The 23,366-nt window shown below is 54.8% G+C and overlaps 2 protein-coding genes across 8 annotated transcripts in view; both read right to left on the bottom strand.

Annotated features, from left to right (window-relative positions):
• The window catches only part of PMFBP1 (polyamine modulated factor 1 binding protein 1), a 30,606-nt gene extending 17,098 nt beyond the window's left edge, over positions 1–13,508 (bottom strand). For 3 of the 4 annotated variants that reach the window (XR_015795318.1, XR_015795319.1, XM_088136340.1), the window contains exons 1-3: positions 12,372–13,508; positions 10,514–10,573; positions 150–277 (exon numbers count right to left, since the gene is read on the bottom strand). Coding sequence is in view for 1 of the 4 variants with exons in the window: in XM_088136340.1 (XP_087992466.1) it covers positions 150–277; positions 10,514–10,550 (165 nt within the window). In the remaining 3 variants the exon portion in view is untranslated. The remainder of the gene's footprint in view (positions 1–149; positions 278–10,513; positions 10,574–12,371) is intronic. The other variant, XR_015795320.1, reaches the window with a different exon arrangement.
• Positions 13,509–21,281: 7,773 nt separating this feature from the next.
• Positions 21,282–23,366, bottom strand: part of ZFHX3 (zinc finger homeobox 3) — a 101,787-nt gene continuing 99,702 nt past the window's right edge. For all 4 annotated transcript variants that reach the window (XM_088136333.1, XM_088136332.1, XM_088136334.1 and 1 more), the window contains one exon: positions 21,282–23,175. In XM_088136333.1, the coding sequence (XP_087992459.1) occupies positions 21,746–23,175 (1,430 nt within the window). In that variant the 3' untranslated portion in view covers positions 21,282–21,745. The remainder of the gene's footprint in view (positions 23,176–23,366) is intronic.

The following is a 23,366-nucleotide window of genomic DNA, read 5'->3' as shown; positions in this document are numbered from 1 at the left end:
CCCTTCCCTAGAACCAAATGTCTGGGAAGGGCCTTTGCTTCTCCTTGGCCCGCTGTGTCTTTCAACCAAAGCCCCAGCTTAACTCAAACCCCACCTCCACCCACCCACCTCCATGGATAGCTAGCAGCTGTGAGCAAAGTCACCCTTACCCTCTCTTGCAGAGAACTCAAAGGAGTTTCCTGAAGGTGCTTCTCCTCCAAGTCTTTCCAGGAGATTTCACTGTGGAAACTGGAATGGCCTCTAATAGTTCCTGAATTTAAGTTTCGTTCTTCAGAACCTGCAAGGCAGAAGCACACACAAATGTCTGAGCAGAACTAGAAATACAGGGCAGGAGAGGAGATAGGCAAGAGACCAGCTTTGGATATAAAATCAAGTGCCAACCTTCAGAATATCATTCTAAATGTGGTGGTCTCCACCTCATTCATTACTGAAAAGACCTGTAACACTCTGGCAGTCGACTGGGCAACCTTTGCTGAACTCAATTCATTTCTCTTTATTTGGCTGCTCAGAATTCCTAGCCTGGCCTGGCATTTTGAGGACAGATTATAAAATAAAAAATTATGTAATACATAGTGCTGTCCTTCCTTTTAAGCCGGGAAGGACAAGGAACTGTCCAGAACTCTGTTGTACTTCTTCCTTGGCTTTTCTTTTATTGCACGGGGCCAGGCAGTGCTTCCACACAGGCCTTCAGTCAAGGAGCGAAGGGAGCAGAGGCCCAGGGTTGGAGTGCCTCATAACACCAAGGGGCACCTTGGGATCACTGAGTACAAAGAGACCCCTTGAAAGTAATCTCATCAAGAGTCCAACTGTCTCCTGATACCTGGCCAGGGAAACAGTGGAACTGCTTGGTGGATTGCACATAACTCCTCAAAATGCCTAGCAGACCATTCTAATAGATCCCTCCACTCTAGGGAGGCTCTGGGTGGCAGTCAATCTCAACTGGACAAGGAAATGATCTCACGATGGCAAAAGGCTAGATGTGATACCCTCCATATCCAGATCATAGCACAACTACTCTGAGGAAAAAACAAGGCACAGCATATGTCTCTGTACTTGTTGGGCCAGAAATTACTTAGGATAAGCACAAACTTCCTGTAGGCTATGCGCTCCATCCCTTTTGCTAACCCAGTCCCTAGGACACAGAGGTAGAAGTCTCTTAACACCAGATGGTAAGGAAGCACCCACGCCAGCCCAGGGAGAGGTCAAAGAGCTTAGGAAGAGGTCCAACTGGGCAGCAGGACGGATGGCACACCAGATGTCGAGCATTGTCTTTAAGGCCCAACTTAGCAGGCAGGCATTCATACGCTGTCACTAACAGCAGGGCCACTAAGTCAAAGATAAGGTGTCCCTCAAGAAACCCCAAAACTGGGTGAACAAATCTCAGAGTGGCATCACCACCTTTGTATAACCAGGTCTGTCTGCTCATCCACAACCAGTTGTGGATAAACAAGCCTTACTACAAACAGACTTGGTGTTTACCATCAGCAACTTGAGGCTACAGCACTAGTGAAATGGCCACCAAGGCCCAGGCAGCCAGGCTCACAGAGCAGTGCCAAATCATGGCTCTCCTTTCTCTTGTAATGGCCACCTGGCATCCCCCACCATCTCTCTCCTGATCAATCACAACCAGAATCTTCCCAGTTGATGATCTTTCACGGAAAGATCCAGTTTCTCTGATCTCTTCCATCTAATTAATTTCACTCACTACTTCTTTTGGTGCTTGAATCATTCTGCTTTCCCCAAAAGGGAACAGCGTGATGGGTACCTACATATGTCTGTATTCACTGATTAAACCAGTGTGAGCATTTTACAGCATGCCTGAAGGATCAGAGAGCCAAAGAATGGGCAAGTGAAGCCATAATGTTGCAAACAAAGAAACCGTATGGAGAAATGAGCACAGTTGACAGTCGGAGCTGACCAGAAAACTCCAGGGTAACAGATGCCTAAGAGGATGACTTGCTGCCTGTAAGCTAAAGAACATGCTCAAAGTTGCAAAAGGCCGTTATATCAAGAGCGGTTGGACAAGTTCCCAAGAAGAGCGGAGACGACCGATGCCAGGAGAAACTTCCGAGCCACAGCGCTCCCCGCGCCACCGCGCGTTCTGCACCGTAGCTGCTCTGGCCTCCAGGCCCCGCCCGGCCAGCCACAAGTGGTGCAGGAGACCCAGTTCCAATGCAGAAAGGGTTAAAAGCCAGAGAGCAAACGGTCCACCAGAAGCTGAGCTAATTCTTTCCATCAGAAGCAAGGAGCCAGGTTTAATTTACTGAGGGGCTTGACCAGAGGTTTCGGCTGGAAATGGCTGTGGAAGGCCACGGTCACAGTTTTCAGGACCAAGCTTCCAACCGGAAGAATGGCTCGGGGAAGGGCCGCCAAGAAAAGCAGGAAGCCCACAGGGACAGGGTTTCTGGCAGAAAACACCCTGTACACTAAAAGGTACCGACAGTGCCTCCCAGCCATCCTGTCTCCGGGCCAGCCAACCGAAAGCTGTCTCCGTCACAGCACCTCCAGAGGAAGCCCGTCCCCCAGGGCAGGGAGTTGAGGGGCCACCATCTTCTCAGTGGTAGGGCCCATTGGCAGAAGAGGCTCGGCTTCATGCCCTTCACACCCTTGCCCTGCACTGTCCGGCTCCTTGCCAAGGCACCCCAGGGCGCTGGCGAGACAGCAAAGGGCTCCTCGGCCAGCTGAAAAGCCCCGGGCCAGCCCTCCTGGGCTGCAGCCTCAGCAGAGCCAGGGAGAGGCACCAGCCGGAGCAGTGGAAAGGCAGCTCACTCGTCACGAGACGTTTTGCCTGATTTACACAACGGTTTTGATGTGCAGGTGCTTTGCACTTTTTAATATACAAAAGGAAAGAAAAGGGAAGCACGAAAGGGAAAGGCCAGTCGCATTTGGCAACCCCAATTTTTGTCCTTTGAAAAAAGACCACCAAGCCTCAGGCCGGCCCTTGGGGGAGGCCTTCCCAGCAGCTCTGCTTCCCAGTCAAGGGACCCCAGGCAGGAACTGCCCCCCGCCTGCCTGCCTGCCTCCCTCCAGCTTCCTTCCCAGAGAAGAAGAAGCCAAGCAGAAAAGGGGGGGGGGCTCAGGACACTTCCTCTCCTTGCCTCATGCTCTCTGGAAGGGGCTGCAGGGTTATTCTTAACAAGTAGCAAGAGGTGATAGGGCTGGCCCCCTTCCTCAGCACCTGGGCGTCTGCATCGTCCTCCCAGCCCCTCCCAACAACAGGACAGTGCCAAGCGGCAGACAGCTGCACCCCCTGCGAAATGTCTGTAATTCTTCAGCTTTAAAAATCAATTAATTCGCATGTTAATTAAAGTCGAGCGGACAGGAGGAGGAGGGGATCAAGAGCGAAGGAGGGAGCGAGGGAGGCACAGAGTTGCAAGGGCGGGCGGGCGGATGGATGGATGGCAGACTCATTGGCACAATGCCATCCATTCAGTGGCAACGCCACGCTTTCCTGTGATAGCAGTAGCGGCAGTAGGCAGAGGATCCCAGGATCCTGAATATGGGCCAGCGTACAAGAAGGCCAGGGAGATTACCCAGCACTCGGAGTAGGCAGCAAGCAGCGCCCAGGGCACAGGTGCCAGGAGGACAATCCCAGAACTCTCTTGGCTCCTGAGATCCCACACAAGGCACCAACTGGACCTCCAGCATCCCCCTCCCCGCCTTTAGCATCCCACGGCACGGTGGAGCCAGCGCAATAGAAGACAAAGGCCGCCATCTCTACCAGGAGGCAACTCCCGATCCCAGGGTGGCACCCAATGCCTTTGAAAAAACAAGGGAGGAGGAGCAGCTCTGCCTGTTTGCCTCTTTTCTTCAGCCATGGCTGGGGCACCTGGGCACCAGACACAGCTGCAGCAGGCAGAACGCCTTCTTTGCCCAGCAGGTCCATTTCCAGCTGGCACTAAGGAAACAAAGAACACAAACTTGCACCACGGCAGCCGACACTGATGGAGAAATGCCAGCTTGTCTGATGACAACTCTCAGCTAGCAGACCAACAAGAAACATGCCGAGTCCGCAAGGAGGGACTTTTCCAGCTACACCTCTGGAGGAAAAGGGCTTTGGGCGAAGGATGGACTGGAGCACCTGGCTTTGGTGCACAAGAGCTGATGGGCGAACACGCGCACAAAGACATGCGGCAGACGAGGTATGTACCAGGCAGGCATGTCTGTATGCTCACTTGGGGAGCGTGCACTCAGATTTTGGACATGTGTGCATACGTGGGCAAACATTAATACCTGGATGTGTGTGTAAAAGGGAGAGGAGTTCCACAGGAGACAGGCAGGCAGTTGCCTGTATAGACGGTTTGCTACTTTTGACCCACTTTTATCTACACATTGACGATTTTAAAAGACCCCACCCACCCTCGAGCAGCTGCCGTGGCTGCAGATTTATTTCCAGGCAACGCTATCACCGGGGAGATGAATGGGGCTAAGGGAAGCCCTTTGCAACATCCACCGTGAAGGATGTCTGCAGATGGGGGAGAAGAATGCTGTTCACATCTGCACCAGAGCAAAATGGAAGGTGCTCTTTATGATGCCTGGGTGGCACACTGGGCATGCCAGAGAGGGGAGGCGCAGCTCCACAGCCTCCTCCATGCCAAGGTTGCTGAAGCTGCTGAGTAGAAAAACACAGCCACTTGCTCACGCTGCTGATCCTGGAAGGTGTTCAGCTGGCATCAGACCCTGAGCCAGGAACGAGTGCCGGAGACAAGAGGAAAACCCCAAAATAAAATCAGGCCACGGGAATATTAATTGGCTCTTCACTTAACAGGGATTTACAAAACACAGAAGCCAGGGTTCTCTCTTTGTCTGGAAAAAAAAGGGAGAGGAAAAAAGCCAGGATTGGTGTGCTCTCTTTTGCGCTGAAAACACCCGGTAGGATTTCCTGCCAAGCAGCACAGCTCGGAATTAATGGCCTTGGCATCTTTGGAGCACCTCGTTTCTTTGAACAGACGAGCCTTTTCCGTTAATGAGGAATCGTCATTTTGCCCACCGGTCTTGAAGCCCTAGGAGAGGGTGTCCTGCTGGGTGGCTGGATTACAAAAGACAATCGGACCGCGGCGGCGGCGGCGGCGGCGGGGGTGGGGGGGCGAGCGCCACTCCCGCATTTCTGCTGCCTGCTCTTCAGCGCCCGCCGCTGGGCTTCCTGCGCTCCGCAGCGTGGCTGCTGGAGGATGGCCGCCCTGCCGTCGCCGAGCGCAGCAGAACGGCTCTCCGCCTCTCTCGTCCCGGTCTCATTCAGGCAAGCTGCCGGGCGACGGAGAGCTGAGCAGGGAGGGGAGGGGAGGCGACGGGACGGGACGGGACCCTCGCCCGCTCGGGCCGACGCCGAGAGCTCTGCCCCACCTTCGGCTCCTGAGCGTCAGAGGGAGCAGGAGGGCCCCAATTCTCGCAGTGGGGCACGCCAGGAGGAGGAGTCTCTCTTCCAGGACAATGAAAAGGGCAGCTCCTTGGGGAACCTCCTGGAGGAGATGCCTCCCTTTCGGAGGAACAGGCAGCAGCAGAAGGCAAAACCAGAGGAGGCACCAATGCCATTCACGCCGGAACCCGAACCCGAACCCTTCCTGGCCTTGCTTAGCAAACCGCTGGCCCTCCGCTCCGCTCCCCCTTTTCGTTGCTTCTCTTTGGGTGCTCCTGCCCAAGCAACTGGCGGCCAGCTGGCCCAGACCCGCCCCGGCTAGAAAAAGGCGATGAAGCCCCTTCGAGGCCCTTAGACACGCGCAGCTCCCAAAATGAGAGCCCCACCCGAGGCTCGGAGGAGCAGAATGGCCCCTGCCCCGCGGCCGGGCCCTCCGAAGGACACGAGGGGTGTGGAACAAAGCGCCCGCTCGCTGGAGGGCTTCAGGGAAGAGGCGCCGGGCCGGGCAAAGGCAGCCGCCGGCTTCTTCCAGACGCGCGTGTCAGCAGCGCTGCGGAACACACAGATGTCGCTGTTGCTCTTCTGAAGCCTCGCACAAAGCCTCCATAAGCCACAGCTGTAGAAAAGGGAAGCGGAGAGGCAGTCTGACCACAGGAATGTGGGCATGCGTTATCTTTCTTCCCCCAAAATGGGCGGGGGAAGGGCTGGCAACCCGTAAGTCACGTGGGGAGGGCCAACTCTCCCGGCGAAGCAGATTCTCTCGCGCGCTGGAGCGGAAGCCAAAGCACCGCGACAGTTCCCGGCTGGCCTTTGCAAGTGCTATTCCCAGAGGAAGGCCAGCTTGCGGGGGGGTGGGGGATCAAATGCTATCACCTGCAGCGCCGCTCCCCCCCAAGCACTGCAAAGGCCAGAAAGGTTTGGTTTCCATGCAGACACTAAAAGATCGGGGATGGTCACAAAAACAGGAGCAGCCTTGGTGGATAGGGGACTGGCCCGGGCCCACAAGAAATTGGGGAGTCAGAGCTCCTCCAAGGAAGACTGAAAACTTCTCCCTCTTAGCAGTTCTCAAGAGTTCTGCTTTGCTTTTTCTGCAGTTGCTAGGCTTGTCTGGAATCAGACTCAGGGCCCTTTACCCTTGCAGCAAGAATCAAGACGACAGTCCAACAAACCGAACACTGAAGAGCAAATCCCCAATTCTCCCACCTTGGGAATGGAGTTGCAGCTTGTCCACCACAAAGGAGGCAGGGTTACTAACCCACAATGCAGTTTAAAACAGAAACAAATGTAATATAATAGCAAAGCCTATGACAAAAACCTTCAGGAAGAAAATGTAAAGTCTCCTTCACCTCGAGCTCGAGTCCTCCTGGACACGGGATCCATTCAACACACCAGAAGTGATTTGCCACTGCAGTCTTCTTGGATACATCATCAACTTCCCAAACTACTGTAGCCCAAAGCCTGATGTCTGCCAGTAGTTTTCCAGCCAAGCATTAGCCAGAGCTGACCCTGCTTAGCTTTTCAAACTCAGCTCAGGAGGAGGGTTCAGAAAGAGCAAGTGGGTGAAATGGAAGGAAGCTGCCTGGCACGGTGTTACTCCAACAGTTCTAAAGGGCGAAATGGTCAAAGTAAGAAGTCCTGCATCTGAAGGGACCAAACTGCAGCCTTAGTACTCAGCCTTCTGGTCCCTGAAATAGCCCAAAGCCACCCAAATTTTAGATGCAATCCATTTCCAGCCAATTTGGAGGCAAATGGGAACTGGGCTCAGCCACTGGCAGGCAGGCAGACGGGCAGGCAGGCACTCTCTTTTTGGCTTCTTGGCAACATCAGAAGAAAAACAGCTTGTGGCTAGGCATAAGAACTGCCCCAGGAGGCTCAAGCTGAATGGCTGATTCCCGCCCCACTTCTCCCCATTTCTTGGAGTCAGGTGGAAAACCATGTAACTGGTAGCTGAAAATGCATGGCTTGATACCTAGCATGCCCTTTCCAGATGCGGAGCATACATTTATTTATTTATTATTTTATTTATTAATTAAATTTGTATGCCACCCATCTCCCCCAGAGGGTGAGTCTAACAATTATCTCTTTACTGCACAGACTAGATGATCATATCACAATTTCTGAGCCAGATTTATCCATGTAAAGACATGGGTGAATGTAAGGATTAATCTGGTTCAGTTCATGGCAACATCTCCAATTCCTGTGAAAAGATGCTCTACGAGACACTTATTTATTATTTTCATATCTTTATAATATTAAGGGAGACAGAGAATCCTTTACAGCTTCTACTGTAAAAATAACAGTCTGTTTAGTTTAAGCAGAGAGAGAAAGATAGAATGAAGGTCCCACATCTGTTCAGTTATAACAGAAACTATGCTAGATCATGACCAAAGATTTATCTAGTCCAGCATCTTTTTTTCTCACCGTGGCCAAAAGGGGTTCAAGTGGGAAGCTCGTAAGCACAAGGTAAGCAGAATTCGCCTCCCCTTGTGTTGCCCAGTGACTGGTAAGGCAACCCAGCCAAACCTCCACCCTGGCACTGAAGGACACAGAGAGCCAGCGCCACCAATTGTCCTTTAACCTTACAGTCAACAAAGGTGTCTCAAGTATCAGGACCTTGTTGGTCTTATCTGACCTTGGAAGCTAAACGCGCTCAGGCTTGACTGACATCTTGGATGGAAGACCACTCAGAAGTTTCAGGGCTATAGATTACATTGGGAAAATAAAACAAAACACACATTACAGAAAAAGGCAATGGCAAACCACTTCTACTACTGTTCAGAACACTGCATGGGTGCCTCTATAGAGTCTTCAAGAATCAATATCAGCTTGAGGGTGACTTTAACCTGGGTGCAATCACCACAATCCTTGGCAGCAAATCCCATCTTGGTATGACTCTTCTGTCTATTCTGAATTACTAACTGTGGAGTCCTTGGAGCTCTCTGAGCTTGGTTGTTTGCTTGCAGACGTTTCATGACCTGACTAGGTAACATCTTCAGTGCGAGGGAGAGTGAGGTGTTGGCTGCTGGAGGGAATGTGGTCTGGTCTTTTTGCTTCCTTCTTAGCTTTTTTATCGTCTCTTTTGAATGGTGTGTAAATGTGGTTTATCTCTATGTGTCTACTGATGGCTGTTTGTCTGAATGCCAAGCTTCCAGGAATTTCCTAGTGAATCTGTCTACCACCACCCCAAACATATCCAACAAGAGCCCCAACCAACCCATGCTTGGGAGAATATTGCAACTTTGACCAAACTTGGAAGCCCAGACTGTCTAACCTGCCTCACTGAGGCTTGTTCGAACACCTTGACTGTCCTTTCATACTCAGTGTTACCCTTTATGTAACACTGCAGGAACCAAAAGTGGGATCCTATCTTGGAACACAGACTCCTAGAACTGTCCAACCCCAGCTGACTGATTTGGGCTTTCAAAACTCAAGTCTCTTCACCAGATGTTCTGACGACATAGCTTAGAATTCAACACACACCTACTTTTCATTTCATCTTCTTTCAGGCCTGGGGTACAGGGGACAGGATGATCTGACAAACACAAGAGCCATTCCTCCCCCAGTGCTGATCAAAGACAATCCTACATGATTTAGAAACAGGCACAACTTTTGGGCTTTGGCCTCAGCCCAAAGGAAAAGCTGCCACAGAGGACTGCAGTTCCTCTTCCAGGACAGGAAAATAAAAGGACACCACAGAGGACAATACAGTACACACAGAAAGTCCTGCTGTCAAGAGGAACAGATCCAGCATAACGCTGGGTCTATGCCAAGACTATTCTTTGTCATGCTGCAAGCCCCCCCCCCCCCAAAACCCTTGAGCTTCTCAGCCAGAGATTCAGAACGGAGAACACAAGTGCTAAGAGAAAGACTACATCTGCAAGGGCCTCTGACCCAGGTGAGCTACTGCAGGAGGCCTCCTAACACTGGCCCTTATGACTGAGGCTCCAGCTTTGTCCACGCCCATCTGTGGCCAAACGTGCTGGGTGAAAAAGTGCAATGGACGCCACTTTTTCAGAAACAATTACACCATGGGGCAACAGTCACCAAGGACATTGCACTATTTCTGACCCTGCTGACCCTCCTTGCAGTCCTTTCAGAGAGAGAGATCCAGAATACACCAAAAAGCCTTTGCGTGATCACACGCACCCTGGTGCCATCCCAGATGCCCAGTATTCCTATCCCTTGACAGCTTCAACATCCAAATGAGCACACCATAGCTGAGTTGTCAAAGGAAAGCTTATCTTACCTTTCCATCAAACAAGCTCAAGATATTCCCTGCCCCCTTTTCCCCCTTTGCAACACAGGTGGGCTGAGAGAGACAGAAAGCACAACCCCAAGTCCTGTGACTGAATGGAGACCTGAACCCAGCCGTCTCTAGTCCTAGTCCGGCACTCTGACCACAACTGCACCCTGACCCAGGAAGCCTCAGAGACCTGGCATGCGCACAGGGCGGGGGAACACCCAACACTGCCCCCACGTGAAGAAGGCAGAGCTGCCTGCCTGGAGGGCTCCAGATCCTTTTGGCATGTGTTAAACTGCTGATTCCAGCTGGTCATTTCTTTTGCCGCTCAGCTTAAAAATCACCCTGACAAAACTGCCACCCAGGGAGACACTCCTGAAAGCAATGCCCAACGAGCGAGGAGCCCCCACGTCTTGCAGCGCCGCCTTTGCCTCCCCCGTTTACTGGGCAGGCCAAGCCCACCCCTCTTTATCATGCTTCTGAGATCTGCCCGGAGACCACAGGCAGAGGGGCCTTCTCAGCCAACCTCTCCGATTCAGGTCCTGGGAGGTCAGCAAAGCCCTGCGCGCGCAAGCAGCTATTTACTCCCTAACAGTTCGGCTTCAGCGCCGTTTAGCATTTTTATTGGAATGCGAAAGCTCTTAAAAGAAAGGGGGAGGGAATCTAATCAGGCAGAAGAGATAGAAAACTTGCTGATTTTTTGTTCCTCCCCCCATCCTATCAAAAGCACATCTTCTCTTCCTTCCCCGTGTCATTATGACAAGCAGCTACAAATCAATGGCAGGAGGCCAGCAACACCGGTGATGCAGACTCCCTCTCAGCTCTGCTTTGCTAATAGCACATAACAGCAGTCGCTGGTGCCCCACATTAAATCATACACTTCGCTCAGTGTATATTACGGGATTTTTAAAACTCACCAAATTGGATTTTCTCAATGGTCTCCAATTTCAACATTTCTCATTTGAAATTAAGCTCCTCTGTGGAGATGAGGAATAAAAAAGGAGGGACGACAACAGAAAGGTAGATGAGAAAAGTTCTGCATTTTTCCTTTTTTAAGTGAAAATCCATCAGTAATCCAAATACCACATCACATTTTATGCAAGTTAAAACGTTAGGATCTGGGATGAAATTGCTTTGTCGTGAAGCCATTACAGCACTTGCACCTCAGCCACGATGCCCATTCTCCCCCTCAGGCCTTTGAAGCCCCCCCCCACCAGGTCAGGGAACAGGGTTTTTTTTAATGCTCTCATCAGATTTTCAGATGGGTTTATACTGTTTTTGTTACAGATTTTCTTGTTAGCGATTTCATGCCTACTTCGTGGAAAGGAGAGAAGTAAAGACTTGAGGCTCCAGGAGAATCAGCCGAGCTCCCCGCTGTGCCCAGCAGCTGAACCCCACTGCTGTCAAGCTGTTGAAGAACCAGCAATGGTAGGGAGCTGGGAGTTGCTGGCTCAGACTCCCTACTAATGTCAGAGGTGTTCCAATTGCTGAAGCCCAAAGCTTGGCCTGCCAAGGACCAACAAGCCAAGTTCTCCTCTGGGGCACCAGTACTACAGCAAAAACCAGGTTGAATGTGCGCTTGGCAACATAGACTTTGCTCAGCCAGAAGGGGGAAAAGGAAATAAAATGTAATTTAACTAAATATCCAGAAGTTTCCTCCGATGTAACTGAACCAAATGGTATCTAGTAGCCAACAGCTGGTCTCTCAACATCCATACTTCAATCCTAGGGATTCTCTCTTCTCCCTCACACTTCAACAAAATCGAAATTCAGTACTTGATGAAAACAAAATTATGTGTAAGCAACAGCGTATAGCTTTTGTTTATAATCTTTGCTTTCATCATGGAGTCCAGTCAGGAGATCTGCACCATGGAAGCTCCCCTGCCTTGCTGCTTCCCCCTTTCTGCTCAGGTAACCCCACTCACTGGATTTTACCTGCTACAGATAAAACACATGTAGACAGCTGTTATTTCTGTTACTTGATGAGCAAGCTCTCATTTTGATTGTCTTAAATCTTCAGCAAAGACCCACAGCGCTTCCAAAGCAAACCAGAGCAATTTCCTTTGCAGCTGTGGTTCAGCAAGCCAAAGGAAAAAAACAGCTGTCTTCCAATCAGCTTCAAAAACATACAGAAGCTCTGTAACTCCAGGAACTTACATTTTTAATGTTTTCAAATCCACCACTTTCCTAGATCAGTTAATCAAGCGGCCCAAGGGTCGGGGATGCAGCACGAAAGATGAAACTTGCCTTTCCAGCAACAGAGTGGAATCCATTACAATATTTCTTTGCATATGGTGTCTAGCCCAAGGGCCTCATTATTCTCCTAAATGTGATTCAGTTGGCCATGTTCAGAAGACCCTTTCCTCCTCTTCCCTCCCAAGCTATGGAATATGCACCCAGCCAAGCACTTCCAATTAATGGAATCAGTTCCTGGCTTCTCCCTGACCCCGTGCGACCCCCTGCTTTGCAACCTGTGGAAAAGCCAAGTTACCCCTGGGCCAAGGGCCTCCTCCAAATGCCCCTTCCCATGTGGCTGTCCTGCAGGAAACAGAAACAGAAACCTTCCTGAACGATTACGCACGAAAAGAAGCCACCATTCCCCAGTGGGAGGAGGGGAGGAAAAGAAAAGCAGAGCATCTTTGCGCATTCTGCTTTTGAGATCAGCAAGGGGCTGTACTACTGCTTACCTTCTGTTGCCCTGGCAACAGAAATACAGATTATGAAAGCACATACTATTTAATTGCTGAGTGCAGAGGCTGTTTCTGAATTCCTTACCAGAAGAATTAACCTTCTAGGCAAATTGTAGGCTTGCCCCGCCACTCACAAGGTTCCTCGCAAGCCGACAGTTTCACTGACAGAAGGAGCAACACAACGGTTCCTGCAAGCAGTCCCGGAACCCGCTCCTCTTTACACTGTTGCTGAAGATGAGCCCACCTCTCCGGCGGAGTCAGCAGCAGAAGGGATCGCCTGGCACGAGAAAGAGGGCAAGGGCAGGCCGCCTCTGGCCCCAGGGACCTGGAGGACAGCTTCTCCCTTCGCGCAGCCTTGCAACCACCCTGTAGCCACAGAGGCCCAGTCACTTCCAGCGGGAAGTGGCGCACGGTGTCCCGCTCCTTGATTGCCCACCAACTTTCCTCACAGGATCTGAGGGACCACCTAGGCTGGCACTGGCCTCTAATGGGGGGCAGCTAGGCGAGCTAAGCAAGGGAGCTCCCGGCGTCTGGCAGTCAGGAGCAGCGCGCCCCCGAAGAGCCCGCTTGGCCACCTCGCCCATCTCGGCTCGAGCCCAAGCGACCCGCGGGGCGCTGGACCCGGCCAGCTGCGGGCCCGGGAAGAGGGCGCCGCGAGGATCCCTGCCGGCCGGCTCGGCCGACGAGCTCGCCCGCAAGCGCCCGGACGCGGAACGAGCGCGCGCGCCTAGGAGAAGGGACGCCCCGCCCCGGCTCAGCCGCTTTGAGTCCCCCCAGCTCCTTCGTGCAGGACGGGGAGCCCGGGGGGGTGGGGTTGGGGGGTGCAGAGCAGGGCGCTCCTGAGCGCGGGAGCATCCAAAGCAGCCGACGAGGACCCTCGCTAAGGCCGGCGCTCTGCTGAAGGGAGAAACGTCAAGACGCCTAGCTGAAGCCCCGACGAGACTGAAGGTGGAGGGCGGCGTGGGGGGAGCCCCTCTCTGCAGAGGCCCAGCCGGGAGGGGCGGGGAGCCGGTGGTCAAGCCCCGGGTAAGAGCAGCGGTTTTGGGAAGCCGACTGACCGTGAGGCGGCGAGCCGCAGGCGGGCAAAGGAAACGGCCGCGTGGCCGGGACGGGTCTTGAGCGGGGACGCCGCTCAAGGGCTGCCGGGGCCTCCACGCCAACAGCAGCTGCGGCGGGGGGTCCTGACGGCTCTTCTCCTCGCGGCCCCTCCTGCCCCGCGCCCGCCCGCCCGCCCGCTGGGGTGCCCCTCCCGCACACGCACCTTTCGCAACGCGGGGCGCGCCGCTCCGGCTTCCGCCGCTCCGGGCAGACGGTACGTTCCGGCGACGCGGGACGGCGGGGCCCCCGGCGGGCGGGACGCGCACGGCCGCCGCAAGCTCCCCCGCGCTCGCGGGCCTCGGGCGGACAGCGCCCCGACGGCCGCGCCGCGCCGCGCCCTCCACGCCGCTCGGCCGACCGGGCCCGCCCCGGCGGAAGCGGGCAACGCCGGGCCGCAGACGCGGGGGCGAAGGGCGCTCCTCCCGCCGAGCGCCGCCGCCCAAGGGGAGCCTTCGCGGGCGCCTCCGGGGCCGGCCGCGGGGGAGGCGCTCCGCGGCCCCACGCGCCGGGGCCCTCCCGCGGCTCGGCCAATCCGGGCCGCCCGGGCGGCCGCGCGCTCAACGGCCGGGGCGGCGGCGGCGCCAGCCAGGCGGGAGGGCTCCGCCGTTGCCCGGCAGCGGAGGGACGCGGCCGCTCCCTGCGCCGCCGGGGCCTCCCGCTTCGGGCCCCGGGGCCCGCTCCTGAAGCGCGCCGGGGCGCCTCATGTCGGCGGGCCCCGGGAGCGGAGGCGGGGAGGAGGGGGCCTCGGGCGGCGAGCGGGGGGCGCGCGGCCCTCCGGGGACCACCGCGGCCGCCGTCGAGCCGGGACCGAAGGGAGCCGAGGACGCGACGGCGGCTGGGTTCGCAGCGCCGACCGGAACCCGCCCCTTGGCGCGGCGCGGGGGGAGGGGAGAGGGGAGGGGAGGGGAGGGGGGAGAACTGACTAACGAACTAACCCCCCACCCCCCAGAAGCAAGCGGGGTTTTTAGCGCGTTCTCGGCGCCGGACAAACCCTCCTGCCTTCCTCGCCCGAAGCGAAGCGAAGCGAAACCGCCGCCGCCGCCGCCCCCTCCCGTCTGCCGGGCAGGGGGGAGCGGGCGGTGGGGCTCGCCGGGCATGAATTTCCCCCGTGAGCGCGAGCGCCCCTCCTGCGCCTGCCCGGGAGGCCGGGGGCAGAACTGCCGAGGGACGGACGCTGCTCCCCGAGCCCCCCCCCCGGCTCCGCCGCTGCAGTCCGCAGTCGCCCTTGTCCTGAGCGCCTGGCCCCCAAGCCCCCTCTTGAAAGCCCGCAGAAAACTCCGTTCCGCCAGGAGCAGGAACGGTGCCTGCCGGCGGAGGGCAGAGGGGCAGAGCGGCTTCCCCGCATTCCCGCATCCTTTGGGCTCCCGGCACACCCCGAACCGTGAGCCAGTCGGAGAGGAGAGGGGCCACGCGGCCTGAATCTTGACTAAAGTTAGCACCGGGTGAGTACTGTACCGTGTGTTGTGAGAATAAAGACTACCGGGGGACTGACTCCTCCGTTGCTTCCATGCAAGGATGAAGATTCGCTTCCTCCGTTGCGTAAGCAAGAGACACAACTTCCGCTGGCGTGAGGCCCACGCTGGGCAAGACCAGGGTCCACTTGGGGCAGTACCTTCCGGAGAGTTAAGGGGCAAAGTGGGTGCCTTGCACACCCGCAAGGCGTAGGTCACCGTTTTGCCCCTCGCGTGCCCTGCCCTCCAGATACAAAAAAGACCCAGACTCCGGGACCCACTCGTCCCGGACACCACAGAGGTTGAGGATGCAATTTTGGCGCAGAAGATTCAACATACAAAAATGTGTTTTACATCATGCTGGTCCAGCTGGCCCAAATTTGCCAGTCCTGAGCCTTGGTGGGGAAAAGGGCCCAATCCGGAAGCATTCCATCACCGCTCATCTACCCCACGAAAACGTTGGGTTTTGTGCGATAACTCTTCAGTTCTTATACATTTACCTCACTCTTGGTCCAGCAAAACTGCCAAGCTCTTCCCTACAGTCCTTTTCTTTCTTTGTCCAGGATGCAGCTTGTTCTGCTTCATTTGGACCAGAGTCTCATAGCTTGGGCCTCTTGAGGTCAGAGGCCCAACTGCCCTTTCCTTTTGCCGGGACATTGGCAGGCTCGGCTCGGCTCAGCTTCCAGGTCAACTCCAGGTTCCCTTCAACTCCCGGGACCTCTGCCCAGCACTGCCTCCGCTCTACTCCCACGGTTGCTCCTGCCCTGCCGTGGCTCGCTTCCTCAAGGGTCCTTTCGCCTCGCTTATCAGAACAAAATGATCCCCACCCTCTGAACCCAAAGCATACTCCCCATAGAGGGAGTTTAAGCTTCCAGCTTTGCAAACTTCCACGCCCAGTAGTATTGTTCTGTACACACGAGTGTTCAGCTTTAAAGTGGCTGCGATGGTCAAGCTGGGCCTTTGGGGTTGGATGGAAAGCTGCTATTGAATGTCTAAAGGCTAGTGCAGCCGTTCAGCTCTTGTTAGAATCTATTTATGTAATAAATTATTGTGGCTTGAAGCAATTCTGTCAAATTTAAATTGGCAATTAAAGGCTGGATGTTTGTACTCATGGCACTTCTCTAACTATCTATAACCAACCTGGAAATAAAACAATCTCTTTACTCTGCAACAAAGTAAATTTAATTCTTTTCCCAGTTAGTGGTTCCATTTATGTATCGCATTAATTTATAATGCGCTTTGATTTTTGTTGAGTACGCTGTGCAGATTTAGCTATTCAGGTTATTAAACCAGGTTTTATGGTTTAATGTACTGCAAAATTGTGGTTTGTTCATTAAATGTGGTTAAGCAAACTCTCATACTGTGTCAAGAGAGCCACCAGGCTCTTGCTCCCTCTCGCTTTCGCTGGCGCCCAAGCAGCCTCGCCACGTACATCCCGCCTTCCGTCCCCTTCTTACGGGCTTCCTCGGTTCCTGCCCGTCTTCGGTGTAGAGCAGCAGGAGCAGCACGGCCGTCCACATACACACGTGAGAATGTGTAACAAACTCTTTGTCCTATTTTCCTTCATTGGATGCTGCTTGGCTGAACTCTTCCCAGTTCAGAAGCAACAACTCCACCCTTCAGTCTGTGTGCAGTCCGCACCGTCAGTGTGTGTCCACACCCACCCCGGGAAGCATGCTGCCTCCTGGCCTCTGCACCTGCACGGGGAGGGCACCTCTTGGGCCCGTTCCTCAAACGCAGTCCTGAAAGTAGCATTCGTTTCCAGGGGAGAGAAATTGGGTTATGCAGGCGGGCCACCCTGCTCCAACTGTGTGCTCCAACTCTGATTTATCTGCTGAGAGCCGAAACCAGCTGCACGTGCAGCAATCACGACGACATGCACACGTCTTCACACAAATACCGCTATGTATTTGGATCCCAGCATGTGACTCAAATATGTACACCACGGCATTTCTGCATGACGGTGTCACCTGCATCGTTTTCCCCCTTGCTCCTCTGCAGATGCCGGGTTGGGGGGGAGGGGAGAAAGTCAAGGAGACAGATGAGCTGTCAATTCTTGCGACTGCTAAATAGATAAACCTCTCCCCCCCCCAATAAAATCAATTCTTACCCAGCCATGCTGTTTGCTGACTAAGAATGTTTCTTTTAAGTTAGGTGTCAGGAAACAGACTATAATTTTCAGAGGAGCCATACCTTGGACAGATCAGCACAATAATGGTTTCTTGACCAGGTGTAGAGCCTTTTCACTTTTTCCGTGGATTTCTGCATCTTTTGCCAGTGCTGGTTAAAGAGGAATCTGTGTGTATTAGGAAAACATGCACAAACACTACATTTCGGAGGCAACGCAAATCCAGAAAGAGAGAGCCGCCTTTCTGTATTCTGCCAGATGGGAGGAACCCAAAGGGAGAGCCCCACGTCATAATGCATTGTGTAAATTACAGGGTTTTTCTTCCATGGCATCCATCCATTTCTATCCCAGGACAGAGAAAAACGCAGTGACATCAAGCCCGGGTTGCGGCTTCAGACACGGAAGATCTCTGTTTGCTCCTGGGTTCCAAACGTGTTGGAGTAGCAGCAGTGGCCAACGGCCACTCCAGAGCTTCTCCAGTTGATTGCTGATCCCTGGAAAACCCCTTGAGAAGTTTTCTACAATATTACCTTGTATCCAGATTCAGCTAAACTTTGGTCTTGTCACAATGCCCCCTTTTGCTCCAATTTGAAAAAAAACGTAGTTTCCTGTTTTTGGTTTTCTCCTCCCCCCCAACACCTCGCATGTACACACAGAGTAGCCAGCAGTGAGAAACCGTGGCTACAACACAACCCGGTCCGAAATGGATCCAGCAGCCCGGTGCGGAAGCCGCTAGAACCCCACAGAGAATCTGCCAGTCTTTCTCAAGCCCCGCCCCTTGACACAGGCTTCCCAACAGGCTCCTCCCCATCACGGTGGGTTATTCTGGGATGCCTTGATTTTACTGCTTCCAAACTCACAAAGCTAGCTGCCACTTCCCTCCCCGCTTTCTGCTACTGAAGCTGGGCGATGAAATCCACAGGGAACTGGGAAGGGCTATACCAGCCTGCCTCTAATCTTCTCCCTTTTTATTTCCCCGTTTGTCCGTGTGTGCGTGCGTGCATGCACACATGTGCGTTGGAGTGTGCATGCGGCCAAACTGGCCACAGGGGCCCTCAACCGCAGGGGAACGTCTCCCGACGGGAACGCAGCGGCGTGGGGCTGCTTCACCACGACCCAAAGTCGCGCTGGTCTTGATGCTCTGAAGCTTTTGGCTCAGCTATTTGGCAAGCTCTGATTTTGGGGAGTCCCCCTTTTCGGACAAGCAGCTTCTTTTTCGGCGGCCTACATGCCCTTCCTCCCGCAAAACCAGCCATCCGAGAGCCTCGGCAGGTAACTCACGCAGGTTCCACAGACGAGCACGCGTGCCTTTTGACAGCACGCGTGCCCACCATACAAAAACGAGCCCTGGCCGTTCTCGTGCGTCCTTGAGGGGTTGGCCTTCCCCGGCACCGCTCCCAACCGCCTCGTTCTGCCCGAGAGCGGCTCCTCCACCGGGCAGATGCGCCCTGCGCCCACGCACGCCCTGGCACAGCAGAGACAAGAGCTTTTGCTCATTTTTTTAATGTACCACAATGAGCAGGAAACATACTTGATGAAATATTTTCAAAGGATTATATTCAATTACCATCTACAATCAACTTAACTATGACAACAAAGTGTTTTGTGACAAAATCTGTTTGGTTTTTTTAGAGTTCTGTGTGGTTCTGCTTTCGTCCATCTCTACGTGTTTTGGTACAATTCGAGATCAGCATTATTACAGTAACAAAAAAGCTAACAAGACAACAGTATAGAAAAACACCAAGAACGTCATTTTTGGTTTCACTTGCTCTAGTTTTTGTACATTGCAAAGGCTGTTTGGAGACCTCGCCTCATTTATGCTTTCTGTTTTATCCAGACTTGTCCCCCTCCCCCCAACCAAAGTAATGAAAAATAGTCAAAAGTTCTGTGTTTCACAGTGGGCAGGATTTTCAGTGCCATCCATCCATCTAGACAACCGACCGACCGACCAAGAGTTCCACTTCCATTTCGTTGTGTCCTGCCATCTGCCCCCCCGCCCCCCCACCCCCGGTCGCTTTGACTAAGGCCCAGGCCCAGGAAGGCCATTTCTGCTGGCCAGCTGGGCACCATCTCGGATGCAGCCACGTCCATCCGCATCGGCAGCACTCTTGAGCAAGACCACTTCTGGCCTCTCCCTTGGTGTGGGTTCTCGCGTCCGATAGAAGCTGCAGTGCCTCTTGAGAGGGGCTCGGAGGGAAGGTCGGTTTAGGGGAAAGACACCTCAGCCTCAAGGGCTGGCCTGGCCCTCTCTGGAGGCTGTGATTTAGCATAGCTGCCTGTTCCTCCGGGGGGGTCTGTGAACCCCCCTACAATGCCCCAGACGGTGAGGTGCAATCAAGACAGACCTTGGCCTGGCTCAGGGCAGGAGCCTGGCCTGTGCTTGCCAGTGCCCGGATGGGGATGCCACCTGCTGCCACCCTGGGGCACCTCCGAGACAGAGGCCTCTCTCCTCCACCCAGGAGAAGAATATGCGGGAACACCATGTGCAGATGGAGGAGAGCCAGGATAAGAGAAAATGTCTAACAGAGCAGAGGGAGGGAAAGAAGAAGGGAGACAAGAGATGTCAAAGCCAAACTGGCCGGGGAACACTAGTGTTAAACTAGCAATGTATACCACAGAAAAAACCAAAAATAAAACAAAAAGCCGATGGGATACAGAGTGACAATCAACAGTTACACACAAGCTAAAACAATGGGAACCCAACCTAGACAAGTTCAGATCTAAAAAGCGTTCCTCTTGAGCAAGGGAAAACCGTGCCTGGGTATTCAGGGTGTTAAAGGAGGCAGTCATGTGCCAGCTGGGGCTGTGCGGGGCACCCCAAGCTGCAACTGGCGCAGAGGGCAACTAAGGACAGGGTTTCCCGCTAGAAGTGTGGGCAACCAGGCAGGCAGCAGAAATCCTGGCTAACAGCGAGGTGGCAGCAGGGGGAGAGTGCCTGCTCTGGGGGCGCTCGTCCTTCATCCAGAGCCCCCTTCCCTAGGTGGTGGGGGAGAGGCCGGAGCTAGCCAGAAGATGAACGCGGCGCGGCCCTCGGCCCCCTCTGCGCAGTCTGCGCTCCCTTTTGAAACACAACACGGGTGGCGGCAGGGGGGAGAGGACGCCCTATGGGCGGGCGGGGGGACGGGCACGGTGGCCACTGGGCTACGAAGACAAGCACTTGACTGCAAGCTCAGCCTGGCAGCAGCACCCCCTTTCCCTTTTCCAGAGAAGTCGCCCTAAAAGGGGAGCAAAGCCATCGCCAGACGGGCCCCCTTTCCTCGCTTCCGAGCACAGACACACCGTAAAAATACCCCTCTTCTCTGTCAGAGCTCCGGGCCCTGCGGGCAGGAGAAGCACAGAGGCGTCTCCCTTCATGTGTTTATTCGTTAAATTGAGTCTTGTGGCCAAAGTCAGAAACAAATCTTCAAAAGAAGCCTTTTGGCTCGTTCTGCACCAGCGGTTGAAAGGGTTCGTCTTTGGATTTTATTTAAAGCATGAATTTCTTCTGGACGAAACAAAATAAACCAATGGGCGAAGCGGCAAAACCCGCCCGCCCACCTGCCCTCGCCCTCACCCACACCCTATCTCAAAATGCCCTTGCCAAAGGAACACGGGTGCCCTGATGGTGGAGAGAGAAACGAAGGCTGGCACTTCCAAAGCGGAGCCTTTGCACAACGCGGAAAGGAGGCCAACAGAAGAGAGAATTAAGTGCACGAGGTTAACTGCCAGGAAGCCCCCAGCAAACACATTCTGAAAGGGATCCTCCGAACGCTTTGAGTTTTTTCCTTTGCTTTTTATAAAATAATTTCGCAGCCACCCTCTAAGAAATGAAGGCAGCGGCCGGTAAGCGGAAGCTTATTACAGGGTGGCCAAGGGACGGGGGAGGCGGAGATCCGACGGAGAAGCTGCGGCGCGCCAGGCCGGGCTCTCTCTGGCTAGCAATGGACGAGACAACATCGAATGAGAAGCCGTCAGCCGGACCGTATACAAAAGCTAAACATACACAAAAGGGGGGTTTCTTTTAAATCTACCGTACTGCTTCAGTTCATCTCCAACACAACAATCTACTCCACACCAAAAATGGTCATATCTATCATAAATACAGAAAGTCAGTTGTTTTAAAACTCCAAGTCCTTAACACTCTTTGCGTGTTGTTTTTCTGTTCTGAAAAGGGGAGTGCTGAACCGTTCCCCTTGAAATTGGCTTCAGCAGAAAAGATACCCCTAAAATCCCCAGAAAGCTAACTCAGTCCACATTGTTTGTCTCTTGAATACTTTCTGCCCATTTTTAAATTAACAGAAAAAATCCTTTCCTTGGAAAAAAATCAAAACCAAAAAAAGAAATTATATATATATTTATATAAAACAATGATTCTGAAAACCGAACAAAGTGTGAGCGATTGACCTGAGAATAAAAAGACGTTACATTTCTTTTTTTCCTTTTAGCAAGCAAGCCATTGGTATCTGAATGCTAAGATAGCAAGAAATTTAAAAGGGTCCCCAGGCGGTCTGCTTTCCCGTACCGTTAGGCCGGCCTCCGCTGCGCTCTCGGGGGGTGCGGGTGGGGGGTGCGATTCCCGGGGGGGAGAGAGAGCCCACCCTGGGGAGAGCCACAGTGAACCCTTCGGCTGCCCGGAGGCGAGCCGAGCCGAGCCGCCGGCACCGGCCTGCGGGAAAGCCACCCGGACGTCTCTCTTCTTTTGTTTTTCTTTTTTGGTTAGAAGCTTTGGAATTGCAGTTAGTCTGTTTCTGAAACTGGTCTGTTATTTCCTAGATTCATTTTGCACGGGTTTGTCTTCAAAGCTTACAGTCGAAAGGCGTCTGCACCCGCGCCGGGGAGGCCGCCGTCCTGGGGGCAGCTGGGCTCTGCTGGCCGCCCGGCCTCCAAATCAGACTCCTCCGGACAGTCTTTCCTTGGCATCAGAGAGGGCTGGACCCCTGAGGTGCTGCATGAGCTTGAGGTAACCGTTGAAGATGAGGAGAGAGGCGGGGGCTTCCCTGGGGGGAGCGCCGCCGGAGGCCAGGGCTTTCGGGAGGCGTGGGCAGAGGCGGCGGGCGGGGGGCCAGGGCCGTCCTGGGGGCGCGAGGCAGGCTGCGAGGTAGATGCGGTGCTTGGGTCGGGGAGGCAGGCGGAGTGAGGTAATCGACTGGGGTGCTCTTTGGCGTTTTTGGCTGCTCGGGGGATTGTTCGATGTCTGTGGGGGGCAGACTCGAGATGCTGTCGGAGGGCCTCTTCCCCACACACCGTGCTCTCGCACGCCACACACTGGTAGGAGCCGCCGCCGCCGCCGCCAGCGAGCACCTGGAGCGCCATCTCGGGCAGGCTCCCCGCCAACTGGCCGAAGCAGCAGTGGGACTTCAGGTGGTCGCTGGCCGCCTCCGGGGCCCCGAAGCCGGCCTGGCACTTCCGGCAGACCAGTCTGTACTGCACCGGGGGGACGATGAAGGGGTCGCAGAGGGAGTCCGGGGCGCTGCTGCTTCCCGCGGCAGGCTCTCCTCGGGGGGAGCCCTCGCGGGGCGTGCTCTGCTGCTCGTCCGGCTCGGGAGGTTCTTTGGCAGGGCCTCGTTCTGGGGCGACACCCTCCACAGGGATGGGGGGCTGGCTCCCTTTGGGCGGGGGCGGCTGCGCTTGTCGTTGCAGCGCCTCCTGGAGGCTCTGCTGATATTGCTGGTAGTGCTGCAACAGGGCGCCCGGGGACAAGCTGAGCAGGGCCTGCGAGAGGGCCGGGCTGTAGGGGAAGAGGCCTTCCATGCCGTACATGGGCTGCAGGTATCCGCTCGGCAGGGCCCCCGGGAGCTGGGGGGCGTAGTACGGAGAGAAGCCGGGGACGAAGTACGGGAGGAACGGGCTCGTCAGCAAGGCCGCGGGGTCCGAGTTGAGAGCCGCCTGCAGGGCCTGGAGCTGGGTGGGCTCCACAGAGTACTCCAGGGCAGGCAGCATGGCGGAGAGGGCCAGGCCGGGGGCGGGCGCCTCCCCTTTGTCCTTCTTGGACCCCGGCAGGGCCTCCCCCTTCCCCTTGGGTGTGCGGTCCTTCTCCTTCACCTTCTCGCCCTCCTTGTCCTTCCGCGGCAGGAGCGGGGGCGCGGAGACCACGGCCACTGACGTTTGTGCTGGCGGGGGGGAGCTCAAGGAGGCTGGCGGCGTCTTATTTGGTGATCCCGAGGTGGGGAGGCCAGGCGAGGGGATGCTTGTGCCCGGGAGACCCATCAGGCTGGGCTTGGGAGATGTTAAAGCTGGAAGAAAGAAGACATGCAGGCTCAGTGGGGGAGGAAGAGCAGGATCTGGCCTCCTGGGTGTGGAGTCCCAGGGCCCCAGCCTAAGTGGTTGGCATGGGCCCTGCCGGAGCAACCCACATCCCACCCCCAGCATCCCACTGGACAGGGAGCAACTGGCTGGGGCAGACCCAGTTCCAAAAAGGCTTTGG

The sequence above is a fragment of the Python bivittatus genome, unplaced genomic scaffold (assembly GCF_059951505.1).
Source record: "Python bivittatus isolate LINGU-HERP-01145 unplaced genomic scaffold, Pbiv_v1 ctg000190_np1212, whole genome shotgun sequence".
NCBI lineage: Eukaryota > Metazoa > Chordata > Lepidosauria > Squamata > Pythonidae > Python > Python bivittatus.
Note: the sequence above shows the minus strand (reverse complement) of the source record. Positions and strands in the feature narration are given on the sequence as shown.